The 14916-nt window shown below is 41.8% G+C and overlaps 1 protein-coding gene across 27 annotated transcripts in view; it reads left to right on the forward strand.

The window, feature by feature from the left end:
- Positions 1-14916, forward strand: part of SVIL (supervillin) — a 278042-nt gene that overhangs the window by 207877 nt on the left and 55249 nt on the right. For 24 of the 27 annotated variants that reach the window (XM_064284985.1, XM_064284978.1, XM_064284980.1 and 21 more), the window contains 2 exons: positions 7534-7660; positions 12470-12517. In XM_064284985.1, coding sequence (XP_064141055.1) covers positions 7534-7660; positions 12470-12517 — 175 coding nt within the window. The remainder of the gene's footprint in view (positions 1-7533; positions 7661-12469; positions 12518-14916) is intronic. The other 3 variants (XM_023548810.2, XM_064284993.1, XM_064284996.1) reach the window with 1 other exon arrangement.

Here is a 14916-nt window from a genome sequence, read left to right on the forward strand (position 1 = left end):
TGAACCCTTGCTTATCACCTCCCACCATTCGGAAGTTTTATTGCTTTGTCAATCATGGGCCAGTCTTATTTTTTCTAGATACATTTCAAACTGCCCAAGACTGTGTGTCAAACTATGATGAAAATTCTTCATTCTGTTTTTTTAAAGCCAAGCTTTTTTGAACATTATTTATAAAATATTAAACAGATGGAAACTTTTTCCCCTGACAAATTAATATGATTGTAAAATTCTATTTTTACTGTAGCCTTTATTTATTTAAAATTCACAGTAAGTTATACCTACTAGCATCACTGGCACAGCAGTTAAGCTCTCAGCTGATAACCAAAAGCTTGGCGGTTTGAACCCACCCAGAAGCTCTATGGGAGAAAGAACTGGCCGTCTGCTTCTGTAAAGATTACATTCTAGAAACCCTATGGGGCAGTTGTACTCTATGACACCTGGGGTTGTTATGAGTCAGAATCAGCTCCACAGCACCCAACACCAACAGTCTGAAGAGGCATAGATGGAGGGGCAGAAACTAAATAGTGCCGTGAATCAGGCAAGCACTTTGGCCTATTTCAGCCTGAGGCCCTCACCCGCGGTGTTTGGGAATTGTCTGTTGGAACTTGGCACTTTTGATGCATGAGGTCTGTGTCCATCTGCTAGGCACTAATTCTTAATTAATTTGCCAGTTTTTAGTGAATATTAGTTTTACCTATATCTTTCTAAAGCACTTTGAATCCTATTGTAAAATTCTCATATTTATAAATGTGAGGTACTGTAAAGACATAGCTGCTTGGCCCAGGCTTTGTGGCTCTCTGAGGAGTTCAAGGATGGCTGTGAAGCTTCTGTGAAGGCTGGCAGTGTGTCCCAGACAGAATGTGTATGTGTGAGGGCCTGCTGGCAAGAGGGGCCTATAACTTAGCACGGTCCCAAAGACGCTCCTCACCGCGGTGTGTTCAGAAGCTTGAGAGTAAGGAATACTTGTGAAGTATTCAGCTATCGAGCTAATTTTTAAGATATAAATTTAAATAAAGGATGAAGGACACTTTATTTAGCAGCTATATTTGTCATAAATAGTGTCAAACAAAATATATTGCCAGCGACCTTCTTCACCTTTCCTTGACAGCACTTTTATTTGTACTTTGCTGAAAATAACACCATATATCTTTAAACGCCAGCTCTAATAACTTTCTCCTAAGTGAGGCTCTAATCCCTCCTTCTTATCAAAATAAAATAATGAAGTTTGACCTCTTTAAAATAAGAATGTTATTCTATATTTGGGCTTTACTTTTCTTTTTGGGGGGTTGATGTATAAAATCATAGGACTTTTAAAAAACCGTATTCTGACTACCTCCATTGTTGTTAGGTCTCATCGAGTCCAGTTTCAACTCCTAGTGACTCATGTGTTGCGGAGCAGAATTGCCCCATAGGATTTTCTCAGCTGTAATCCTTACAGGAGCAGGTCATCAGGCATTCTTCCTGTGGAGCTGCTGGGGGGGTTCAGTTAGCATCAGAGCGCTTAAACAGCTGTGCCACCAGAGCTCCTTAACTACCTCTGCCTACCTCATTTTACCAAAACCAGTGGCTGCAGAGTCAGTTCTGATCCCTGGTGACCCCACGGTGTTTTTAATGGCTGGTTTTTCAGAAGTAGATTGCCAGACTTTTCTTCTGGGGCAACCGCTAGGTGGACTTGAAGCTCCAGCCTTTTGGTTAGCAGCTTGCACCACCCAAGGACTCTTATTCTGAAAGAAGGAGCTAAATCTCCAGGAGGTCCAGTGGCCACTAGGGCTACGTGGTAAAGAGAACTGACCCCAGGGGCTGGTCTCTTAACTCCCCCCTATGGTGTATTGAGGCAAGGTTTCAGCACATTGCAATTAGTGTTTTAGCAGCTCGCGTGTTTTTTCTAACTGGGAGGAAATGATATGAGGACAGAAAATTCTAGCTAGACGGCATAGTTATGTAGAGTCCACCCTCCTCCCAAATCATTTTTCTCAACTGACACTTTCTTTGCATGGGCTTCCTTGATTACCCGTTTTCAAATTCCAAACTCCAAGAAGTAGAGTTTGGGATTTGTAGATTTCCTTCATCATTTCTTCTAAATAGCTACACAGTTCCCTTAGCACCCTGCTTTTCTGATCTTTGATTTGTTCCGCCATTTAAAAGACATATAATGCGCGCCTCTAGCCCACAAATAACCAGGAGCAAGATGTGAGGTAGGAGCGCAACTGTCTTCCTGATCCACAGTCTCCCTGCTCTTCAGTACCTGACATCATTGAGTCTTCAAGACTGAGTGCTGCCATTTCACCTGCATCATCCAGTCCTCAAGATAGTTCTTAGAAGGTAGTGCTTTTATCCCTATTATATAGGTGAGGAAAACTAAGACTTAGAAAAGTGCAGTAACTAGGAAATTTCAGGAGATCCACAATACACTCCTGTCTTAGTCATCTAGTGCTACTCTAACAGAAATACCACAAGTGGATGGCTTTAATAAAGATAAATTTATTTTCTCATAGTCTAGTAGACTAGAAGTCCAAATTCAGGTGTCAGCTCCAGAGGAAGGCCTTCTCTCTCCATAGGCTCTGGAGGAAGGCCCCTGTCATCAATCTTCCCCTGGACTAGGAGCTTCTCCAGGCAGGAACCCTGGGTCCAAAAGACGCACTCTGTTCTCAGCACTGCTTTCTTGGTGGTATGAGGTCCCCACTCTCTGCTTGCTTCCCTTTCCTTTTATCTCTTGTAAGATAAAAGGTGGTACAGGGCACACCCTAGGGAAACTCCCTTTACATGGAATCAGGGATATGACCCGAGCAGGGGTGTTACAATCCTACCCTAATCCTCTTTAGCCACAGGCAGAGATTATGATTTATAACACATAGGAAAATCACAAAATGAAGGACAACCACATAATACTGGGAATCATGGCCTAACCAAGTTGACACATATATTGGGGGGATATAATTCAATCCATGACTACTCCTTTTTTAGAATATGGTTGATACTCAAGGAAAAAGACCCAAAAAGTCCCTGTTCTTTTTTAATCAGTTCTGACATCTACAATATAAGGTTTTGAACTTTAACCAGCATAAAAATCAGGATACAGTCTAATGATTTGGGTTTAAATTGCCCCTTGTTTGGGGACTTCTTTAAAAGACCATGTCAATCAAGTAATTTTTATGTTTAGAGATAGAACCTTTGGCCTTTCTTAAAAAGTGCACAGGACCTTTAGAGATCTGATTTCCACAATTGCTGAAGGAACTGCGTATGAGCTTTCGCGTTTTAGGGAAGAAGACTACCGAAAAAGGGAAAGGGGGTCATCCTTTCACTTTGAGAAATTGGTGGTGAAATGACTTCATTGAACTCCCTAGAATGGTCAAGAATCTGTCCCCCACCCCTGCCTCTGGCCGCCTGCAGAATTCTGCCTCAGAGGGGGAGGCTTCAACTGGGGTCCCTCTGGGTTCCTTGTGTGCCCCTCCCGCCACCCTTCTCCTGCACTGCCTGGCAGTCTGAGGCTGTGTCCTTGTTTCCCCCAGCAAACTTGAGGTTCTTACATTGTAGTGGGATAGCTCAGCCACTAGAGGGCCCCAGATTAATGTAAAAATCAGACGTATAATGCCCTTAACCAATTGCTGTCAAGTTCAACTCATGGTGACAGGGTGGATTATCCAACAGGCAAAGGAACCACAGTGCTTACCGTGCTTACCAGATCATCTGTAGTGAGCAATTTCACATGGGTTTTTACCACAGTCCCATCTGAAATTGTTCACTACAGATTAGTAAGTAAGCACAAGCGAGACCATACTTACCTTGCTTACTGGGTCATCAGTCTCTGTCCGAGATTGTAAATTTGAAAAGAGGTTTTGATTCTATAGGAAAGTGCTGTGGGGTTGGGAGAGAGACAGATGCCAGCCATACCTAGAAGCAGAGTCCTTGATGTGGTGCAAATATGTGAAAATTGTTCACTACAGATGATCTGGTAAGCAAGGTAAGCACCGTGCTTACCTTGCCTATTGGATAATCCACACCTACACAGCAGCCATGTATATGTAAGACTACAACTGTGCTCCATAGAGTTTTCAGTGGCCGATATTTTGGAAGTAGATCACCAGGCCTTTCATGTGAGGTGCCTCTGAGTGGACTCGAACCTCCAATGTTTCAGTTAACAAGCGAGCGTGTTAACCATTTACACCACCCAGGGACTCTATAATTTCCGTAACACCCTCCTTTTCTGATCTTTGATTTGTTCCCCCATTTAAAAGGCATATAGTTCACTCCTCCAGCCTACAAATAACCAAGACCAAGATCTGATACAGGCATTGTTCAGTACTATCAGCCCTAGCTGAAATCCGTGTGGCGCCTGTGATTCTCTGAAATGAGCAGAAATCTTCTAAAGAAAAAAATCTTACTTCAGCGTAGGAACATATATTTTGCCTGGCACCTATTTGACCCAGCTCTGATTGCCAGGAGTCTGAAGAACTTGTTCTAATCAAGCAAAGCTCTCAGATGAGTGCAACTGAATTCACCCACTCAAGCCAATATTCCCTGCTGGAAAAGCTTGGCCTGTGGAAAGGGGGATCAGAATTTCCCAGGGCGTCCTAGCGAGCATGTGGTCATAGTGGCCCCTGCCAGGCCTTAGGGTTAATAGGCTAAAGCAGTGCCATGCAGTGGATGGCAACCTGAGACTAAGCATATGCCAAGGCTCTCAACAATCACAGCCCCTACAAATAGCACTTAGCCTTTGGCTGATGCTAAAAGCACTGACAGTTGTTTGAATTGCACAGGCAGGAATCTGTATCCCGAGCAAGACCAGACATGTAGCTGCTCGCCCTTCCCAGTGCGTGGCAGTCTGCAGTGAGTTGGGAGGGTCGTGAGATTGCAGGAGAATGCTTTTGGAAAGATCTCCCGCCCCCTCAACTTGTTGAAAAAGTAGGAAATCTAAAGGGTTTTAGTGTGTGTTATTTTAAAGCAATTCATCATCTGCATGCGGCAGGCTAGGGTGGGATCCAAGTACCATGTGGGCTCAGCTGAAGCACCGTTTCATCCATATTCTTTTGGTTACTCTGTAGTCTTTGGACGTCCCTGATGATGACTCTGCCAGCCCAGCCAGAAGCAAAATTTCAGATTCTGGGAACGGAGGCAGTCTTCGAAGCCCATCCCAGGGTGTGTGGAGGGGGAATGATTGTAATAAAGCCAGAATCCTATGCTATTCCTGAAACAGGAGTGCAGAAATGTGTGTGGTTAGTTATCATACTCCTGTCGTGAAACAGGCCGCGAAGTGGGAGGCAGGGCATACCGAGGCTGGAATCACATTCTCCATTCTCCCACGTGTAGAGGGGTCTCAGTCAGCAGACTTCTTCACCTGCATGTACTCACATTGCTCGTCTGTCAGACTGGGAATAACAATGTCCAGTTTCTTAGAGGTTGTTGTGAAGATCAGAGTATGTAAAAAACAGACAAACAAAAAAAGTTGCCATTGAGTAGATTTCGACTCATGGAAACTCCATGTATTACAGAGTAGAACTGCTCCTTAGGGTTTTCTGGGCTGTAGTCTTTATGGAAGCAGGTTGCCGGGCCTTTCTTCTGCAGCACGCTGGGTAGGTTTGAACCGCCAGCCTTTAGGTTAGTAGTCAAGGACTTAACCATTTCCACCGCCCAGGGACCTAGCAGAATATAAAGTGGACTGTAAAAAGATTCCAGATTCTACCATTTGTTTTTTTCTAAATCAGTATTAGATTCCTCAAAGTCATCACCAGGGAAACCAAACAGTTATTTAGATGATGTGGTCATTGTCCCAGACGTGTGGGAGCTTCTTTTGGAGAAGCTCTTTGGAGACTATAGCTCATTATTTTTACTAATCTCTATTCAGGAGGATGAATTTGATTTTTTCTTTTTTTTTTAATTCTCTCAAATCATTTGGAATCTCATCTTAATAAAATTGTGAATGGTCAAGCCACTGGTCTAGGTCACAGGCAAAGTAAGAGAAAGAAACTGGTTCTGAGGCCTGTTTGCAAAGAGAATAGCAAGGAGACAAGTATCTTCCCAAGATGATAAATGGGAACTACTTCTTCATCTGGATATAAAAGTACTGGCTTACTGGTTCTTTTTTAAAGTCTCGTTTATAGACATTTTGAAACCTTTGAACATTGTAATGCAGCATATAACAACCAATCGTTTTGTCTAATTATTTCATCTTATTAGATTTTTTTTTTTCTTATTAGGATAAGACTGACTCATTCAGATGAATTGGAGAAAAGATAAATCTTAGTCGTGATATAGTCCGACATGCAGATCACAACATTTAAAGCAGTTTAGATTTTGTTTTCAAGTACGTGAGCTAGCCCTTGTAGCTACGCAGAGTCAACCGTCATACAGTCCGTGTTCTGTTCAGGGCGATGAAAAACATTTGAAAATATGTAGAGGTGATGGCTGTACAACATGGTGAATGTAATTTAGGTCACTGAATTGTGCACTGAAAAATGGTTAAGTGGCAAAGTTTTGTTGCATGTATTTTGCCACAGTAAAAAGAAAAAAGCACCCTTCGTCATGGACTGTACTCCTAAGACTTGGCACAAAGGGGAAAGGAATCTAGTAAGTTTCTTCTTCCTAATCTTTAAATTGTTTGGGCATCAGCTTAAGTGAATTCGGTGATCACCATTCTTGTGCCTTTTATCTTTCCAGTGTTTTGTCCAACTTCATTCATTATAACAGTTAGCTACAACAGCCTCGTAATCTTTCACTGATTATAATATCCAAGCAGTTTCTCTCAAGTCTCGCCATTCTTGAACTAAAGTAGGTTAGGTAAAAATCTCAGTTAATTAGATTCTTTTTTTATATATGGCTTTTCCCTGAGGAAAGCTGAAGTCACAATTTTTTAAAATGGGTTTGTAGAGAATAGTTTCTGTATTAAGAAGATAGATTGGAGAGACCAAGTTCAAGTTCATTCGGAGGCAAAAGACTGAGAGTACAGGAAGAGAAGCAGCCCTAAACATCGCCTTTTACTGTCATTAAAAGGAATGATATTAAGAGGTTGTTGTTGTTTTCATAGCTTTTTGCTTTTAAATTCATTTCTGCGATATTTTGTGCAGGTAGGAACTACTTCCCAGCTTTAGTCATGTAGGTGTTATTTCATCAAGTGACCGGAAGGGGACACTTGAAGGCACGTTTCTCTGGGGAGAACCAAAAACCCAAACCCACTGCCGTCAAGTCAGTTACCTTTATCCTCCATGCTCTCAGCCCAAAGGAAAGGAAAAAAAAAAAAAAACATATTTCCTTGGCTGGAATGATGGTACCTCTCTTATCTGGCCACTCAGACTTCAGTTTTGCATTTCAATCAACTTTAGAATCTTTGGAGCCATCTTAGAAAAAGGACTGTATTGTTTTTCCAGGCATACTGTCTTCAGAATAAATGAAATTCAAAAAGATTAAAGTTAGGTAAAAAAAATTAGGTAGCCGTGGTTATTTGCTAGCTAAAGACTTTGCACTTACCTACACTGTGATCTTGTTACCAGTCAAGAGTTTCATGCTGAACTCTTTTTGGTTGGTGCGTTTTGCCCTTAGGTTGGCGCTGTTGAAGAAGAGTGGAGAAGAAGACTGGAAAAACAGACTTAACAAAAAGCAGGAGTACAGCAAAGCACCTGTCTCAAGCGGCCTGCATATACAAGAAGTGGAGCAGTCGCTCAAGAAGGTAACGCTTTCCATGTTAGGAAAAGGCCTTCTCACTAACATCACGCTTGGCCGTGCATCAAACAGACAAGCACGCCTAACCTAACTAATCACCACTCTGTGAAGCATTCGCACTTTATCGCGTTAGAGTACGCACTTAAAACCTGTCCCTTAAAAAAAAAAAAAGTCCCTTAAGCAGCTGAAATTGATCAAAAGCGAAGCCTTGAGATTTTATAGAACTGGTAACAGCACCACACGCATAATGCATCAGACGTAAATTTCTAGGTTTTCAAGTGTGTACTTTAACTTCAGTTGAAAACTCTTCGTGAATGACTTTAGAATGTTACTGAAGCCTTCATAATGACAATCTTTAATTGACCACTAACAGTTTGTAAGTTGCATGTGAAATACGGATTTGGATTTCCTGTGTAGACATTTAAAGCCTAAGTGTACAAAGCAAAGGCATAATTGTGGCCAGTGAGTACTTAGTTCATAATTTCAAGCGTGTTTCATGATGAGTAGATAGACTTTGTGTTGAGGCTCTTTGAAAGAATGTACAGCAAAGTGTTCTACAAGTTTAAATAAAATTAAGTAATACATTCAATACGAGCAAGCATTTCATATGCAAAAGCATTGATGAGCTGTTTATTACCGATATAATGATGACCATAATGGGACCAGCTATTGTCCATGTCAAAGCTGATCAGGTTTCCCTGCCCATGGCCCTATGTTGCAAAGGTATTTGCTGGCAAAAGGTAAGGTAAGGTACCTGGTGACACTGTCAAGGGCAATTTCTAAGATTAAAAGTCTTCAAATAGAATAGAAAAAGAAAAGAAAAAAAAACTTCCAACCAGGTGATCGCCTAGACCCCTCCTAGTTCTAAAAAAAGCTAAGCATCTATGAAAGAGATGAGTTATGAATGTGACCTTTATGCACTAAGAAACTTACATAAAAATGAGGTTTGCATATAAGACTGCGAGCCAGAGTTCTGCCCCTGTTTCATTGGGTGCTTCTGTGTCCTCATAAGTTAAATTGGAATGGCAATTTGAATTCTTTTTGGAGACATACGTGGTGATAAAGATCATGACTAGAGATTCTGAGCTATAGTTGCATGCTAAAAAACCAATTAAGTTAAATGTGAAATTTAGAGTTCAAGAATGGCTTCTGAAGTGAAAGAAAAGTGGGTCCCTCCAATCATTTATCCCCAATTCCCAGAAACTTTATGTAAAAAATCTTTAACTCATTGACTCAAAAATACCACTAGCACATTCAGTTTCCCTCATTAGCAAACCCATCAATCAATACAGCATGTCTCAAGCACCAACTAGTGCCAGGCAGCTTGTTGGTCATTTTGGAAGACAGAGAGACACCCTAGCAGTATGGGCAGGTGAATATTAAAATTAAGCTAAAAAGCACAAAACGAAATCGATTCCCCATCAGTGGTGACAGGAGGTAAGTGCTCTTCCTACTCAAAAGAGTGTGGGGTCCTTTTAGTCCATGAAAATTAGAAGGCTGCAAGGAGACGGTGAGATTTGAACTGCCTTACAACAAGGGGTTAAGCACCTAACTACTAGCTGAAAGGTTAGCACTTCAAACCCACCCAGAGATACCTCAGGAGACAGACCTGGCCATCTCCTTCCAGAAGGTCACAGCCTTGAAAACCCTATGGAGCAGTTCTGCTCTGCACACAGGAGGCCACCATGAGTCAGAATTGACTCAGCGGCAACTAACAGCAACAGAGGAGTAAGATTTTCAGAAGGCTAGGGGTAGCGGGAGGCTACTGACCTTGAAATATTTCAGATACTGCCCCTGGCTGGGGTAAAAACTGAGTGAACAGAAGCACTTGCGGGGGGGGGGGTCTAAGAGCACAGAAGAGCTGAACACGTGCCGAGTGAGAAATGTCTGCCGATTCTGCAGCAACTCATGAACTCAGTCTTCCTGTGACTCCTGACTCCTCGGTGGTCTCTGGTCTCGTTGACTCTGGCCTGAGACAATAAGCACTTTGAAGTTAAAATAAGCCTATCTATTTTAGGCCTTTGGAAAATCTCTAGTTCTGCTGAGGTCAAGCGGTTTTCAGATGGCCTCTGATAATCCCTGGGCTTCATTCCCTCCTAAGGGCCAGCAGTCTATTTAGTCACACCGTAGCTGTGCTCCACTGGTGGGAGGTGAGCTGGTTTAACCCTGGTCTGTGTTAAGACAATCCCCAAACAGCTGAGCAGTACCTAAGGAATCGCCACACTTCCTGGCGTGTCTGAATACTACCACAGAGTTCTCCAACCGTCCAGAAAGAAACCTGCTCAGGACATTGGTGTATGCAGAGGGGTCTTGCTGCATGGAGGGGGTCTAGACTTGCTGATAGAAAGCTGCTTGATAGAGTAAGCTCTGGAAGCTTCCAGCCTTACCACAAAGGGTTGAACGGAAATGGTTTCACAGTCAGGTCATCACTGACCTCATAAAAATCATAGTTTCTGAATTTACCAAAAGGTACACATTAGTGGTTACCAAACATTTGTATAGCTTGTCATCCTCCAAGTTTTTGTGTGCAGTAAGTATAGTCCCATGAGTTGCAGCCTGTAGAGATTTATCGGTGGCAGGAGATAGAGATGGGACCATTTAAAGCACTTCTATTGCCCCTGTGAAAATCCATGCAGCAGAGAAGTCAGCCCTGTCCAATAGAAATAGAATGTGAACCACATATATAACTTTAAATTTTCCAGTAGCCACATTTAAAAAAAGTAAGAAGCAACAGGTGAAATTAATTTTACTATTTTAAATGAATCCAATATATGAAAAATATTATCTTTTCAACATATAGTGACACCTGTGAGAGCTGGAATTCGCTGGGATTGCCTTGTTTTTCTGGGTCTTGCAAGTTTTTCACCTTTGACAGGGTGCAGTCACCACTTCTCTGTCGCTCTCTAGTTAGTGAAAAACATTTGAGTTTTCCTTCTCTGACAGATTTCCACCTTACGCAGGTTCCAGTTTTCACAGCTTTTACTGTATAATCAATCTAAAGTTATTAGCGATATATTTTTTTTTTATTTCATCCTAACTTTTTTAAACCCAGTATGCATTTTGCATTGACAGCATGTCTCAGTAGCCACATGTGGCAACACGCTACCACATCGGACAGTGCAAATAAAAATGCCTCTGGAATATTCTGTTTAGAAACTACAGATGTCAGAGACTACCAGCCAACTCATTCCTAAATGGCATACTTCAGAAATGTTTTTTCAGTGAAAATATTATCAAGGAAGTCCAGCTGTAGCACTGGACACAGAAAATAATAAAATTAAGCATGAGATCCCTAACATTGAGATGGATGGGACAGTCCCTTAATAACCGGTCTGAACAGTTGTGCAGTGGCCTTTAAAACTGGCTTGTGACATGCAAGACCTGGAAGAAAGTTGTCCTTCACCTTGGTACTTGCCACTGACCCCATATGACTATACCAGTCATAGTGTCACATAATGAGCTCATGAAATCTAATAGACCACCATAGACGCTGTAAGCCAGTCTCTGCAGGACTGGTTCATTAAATGACCTCAATAAGAGGCCCACTGAATTTTGTTGGTGACTATATAAGGTGAACAACAGTCCATTAATTATAGCGTGGAATTAGTTTTCCTATCTTAAATTTCGAAGCAGTGTAGAAAGTGTAACTGTTATGATTTTGTTTGACTCACTGCTTAGGACAGCCTGCATTTCTATGTTGTCTTTCTACTAGAAGTCCATTGGAAAAGGATACCTTGAAAACATATAACTGTTTTGTTTCTGCCAAAGAGTTTGTCCCTAAACAAAACAAATTTGAAGAACCCTAACCAGGATCTCATTTTGGGTCCTATCTGGTAAGAAACTGTTCTTCTGGCCCTATAATAGATTTTTGGGAACCAAGTTAGAGTTTTCCTTTTTGTGCTAAAAGATCGGTCATGTCCCAGAGAATATATAACTTAACAGCAGTTACTTGCTTTCCAATTTTATTCTCCCTCCCCTACTTCCCAGGAACCCCCCCCCCCAAAAAAAAATAGGACTAGTGATTTGGAGCTTCAAGCAGTAGTCAGTTACCCAGCAGACTCTGCCGTTTCCTATGAGAAATAGTTTAGGTTCTTTCACTCTCCTCTCGCTTATTCTCCCTTTTGCCCTTATTTTTATTTCTTCCCTTTTTCTGTTCTTGGTTGAGTCTAGGCCAGTGCTAACCTGACTTAAACATTTTTGCTTCTTGTAGCTTCTAAGATGGTAAAGCCACTTGTTGTGTAGATTTCACCTGGTCCACACTGAGTGGAATGTGTGCATTTGAGCATGATTGCTGTACGCCTTCCTTCAGGATAACTCATTCCACCAAAAGAGTGAGAGAAATGAAGCAAAGTCTTAAAGACGTGATTGAAACCGCGTACCTGTTTCGGAGCCCCAGGTTAATATTTGATATCCCACTGTGCTGCAATGCAATGGTGTCAGGTCAGCGAATCAAGAGAAGGTCTCTGATATCCCCCAAACCAGTGCCTGAAAATTCCAGGAAGGTGAATCTGCCACATTCGTGATCTAACTGCCTGCTGTCACTGAAATCCCAAATCCCAACTCCAGTGAATCTAGTCAATTTAAAGAGAGAGGGAGGGAGAGACAGAAAGGCTGGGTGGTGTGATCTGCAAATTAATTATCATCATGCTGTTGGGATGTGAGTTGACTTGATTGAGATTTCTGCCACCCAGCTGTGTGAGCATGTGCATGTTTCTAATGGAGCCCAGGCGCAAAGCACTGGACGGTGATTGTGACACCTTAACCAGACCCTTCTCTTCAACCCTCTGCAATGTTTCCTATTTGTTTTAACCTGTAGGAAGAAGGAGGATTTACAGATGATAATGCCATTTCTAATCTGCTTTGGGTAAGCCTGACTCTAACCCAGGTGTCCTCTAGATATAAGGCTGGAGTTATGCCTCACTGTCCGTAATTCTGATCGTTCCTGGTCCTTTTTGGGCCCTCTCTGTTTGGTTTTCTTATCCTGAGACAAGGTGCCATTTTTATCCAGATGGACAGCTGATCTTGTTTCCTTAACTTTTTTTTAAAATCATATAGCAAAAAAACTTTAAAAGGCTTTAAAGAAGATGTTATGTTTTAAATGCTAAAACTGTCAATGAAAGCCATGGTTCCCCACTCTGCAACTGAGTGTCTTCTATCAATTGCAGTCATCTTGCCATTAACTCCTTTAATTCCTGCCCAAAACTGACTCCGGTGTATTTACTGTGCTTATGTGAATTTATTTTAGGATTATTTAAAAAATAAATAAATAGGAAGGACTATCTTGAAAAGAGAACTGAAATTGCAATGAGTAAATTAACATTTAAGGAGCTCTAGTGGTGCAGTGGTTAAGCATTCAGCTGCTAATGGAAAGGTTGGCAGTTCGAATCTACCAGCTGCTCCATGGAAGAAAGATGTGGCAGTCTGCTTCCGTAAAGATTACAGCCGTGGAAACCCTATGGGATAGTTGTACTCTGTCCTAGAAGGTCACTATGAGTTGGAATCAACTCAAAGGCAATGGGTTTGGCTTTTTGGTTGTTTACATTTTTAAATTAACATTGTGTTAGAAAAACTGTTGTTTTTGTCTCTCTCCATCCCCTACCCCGCTCTTGTCAATCTTTTCTCTTTTCACCTCTAATCCTCTTGCTTTGCTCTATAGGAACCTGTATATGCTTCTACTTATTCTCCTGCTATACCTGCTGCCCATAAATACCTGTCTTTTGTATCTATTAATCAGGTGAGGAAAAACCTACAAATATTCAGCCTCATTGCAATTTCTTAGCTGTAGGGAAGCACTTTTCTTTCCTTTGGGAAAGTGGCCTCTTTGCTGCATTTCACTGTGTGATGTATATGTTTGTTTAATCAGTTCTTCATATATTTAGGGTCAGGCACACATGTAGACTCCTTGGCTCAGATTTTTAGGTAGCCCTGATGGTGTTAATTCACCTCATTTTCTTGAAACTGGTTCCAAAGGAAAGCTTTCCCTTTTAATTTCCAAGCTTTATATCCTAAATTAAGTAAAAAACCAAAAAAAAAAAAAGTTGCCATTGAATCAATTCTGACTCGTGGCAACCCCAGGTGTATCAAAATAGAATGTGCTCCATAGGGTTTTCATAGGGTTGGAATCCACCCAGAGGTGCCTCGGAAGAAAGTCCTGGCCATCTACTTACAAAAAATCAGCCATTGACCCTGTGACCGCATGAACCAGAGGCTCCACCAGCATGAGACAAGAGGAACTAGATGGTGCCCTGCTACCACCAACGACCGCCCTGACACGGAACGCAACAGGGAGTCCTGGACAGAGCAGGAGAAAAATGTAGAACAGAACTCAAATTCATGTAAAAAGGCCAGACTTAATGGTCTGACACAAACTGAAGGAGTCCCTGAAACTGTGGCCCCTGGACATACCGTGAACTGAGAACAGAAACCATTCCTGAAGCCCAGTCTTCAGACAGAGTAGAGAGGACTATAAAACAAAAAACAATACACGTGAGGAATGTGCTTCTTTGTTCAATCAGATATATGAGACCAAATGGGCGGCTCCTGTCCCAAAGCAGGGTGAGAAGGCAGGAAGGGACAGGAACTGATTGAATGGACACAGGGAACCCGGGATGGAAAGGGGGAGTGTATTGTCATATTGTGGTCATTGCAACCCATGTCATAAAACAATAGGTGGATAAATTTTGTATGAGAAGTTAACTTGAGCTGTAAACTTTCACCTAAAGCACGATTTAAAAAAAAAAAAGAAAACCCTATGGGCACAGTTCTACTCTGACACACGTGGGGCTGCCATGAGTCAGTTAACTCAACGGCAACTGGTAAGGTTGCCCCTAACTAAAAAAATTTCATGTTTTTACTGTTCTTTTAGGATTAGTAATAAATAAAACACGTCTTTGAATGAGAGACCCAGGATTTCAAATATTAAATTGACAGACTGCTCACAGAGACAGGTGTCCACTGGGTCTTCTTTATCTTCCTTCTTAGTAAATGGAAACTCCCCATTTCTTCTCCCTGAGGCTGCCTTCTCTCTCACCTTGCCACCTTTCCTTTGCAGTTGTACGTGCTGGTTTGGGAAGCCCTAGTGATGTAGTGGTTAAGAGTTCAGCTGCTCTCCGAAAGGTGAGCAGTTCGAATCCACCAGTCGCTCCTTGGAAACTCCATGGGCAGTTCTACTCTGTGCTATAGGGTCACTATGAGTTGGAATTGACTCGACAGCAATAGGTTATGGGTAATAAACTCTATCAGATTTTTCCATGAATAAACTGC

The sequence above is a fragment of the Loxodonta africana genome, chromosome 4, assembly GCF_030014295.1.
Source record: "Loxodonta africana isolate mLoxAfr1 chromosome 4, mLoxAfr1.hap2, whole genome shotgun sequence".
Lineage (NCBI taxonomy): Eukaryota > Metazoa > Chordata > Mammalia > Proboscidea > Elephantidae > Loxodonta > Loxodonta africana.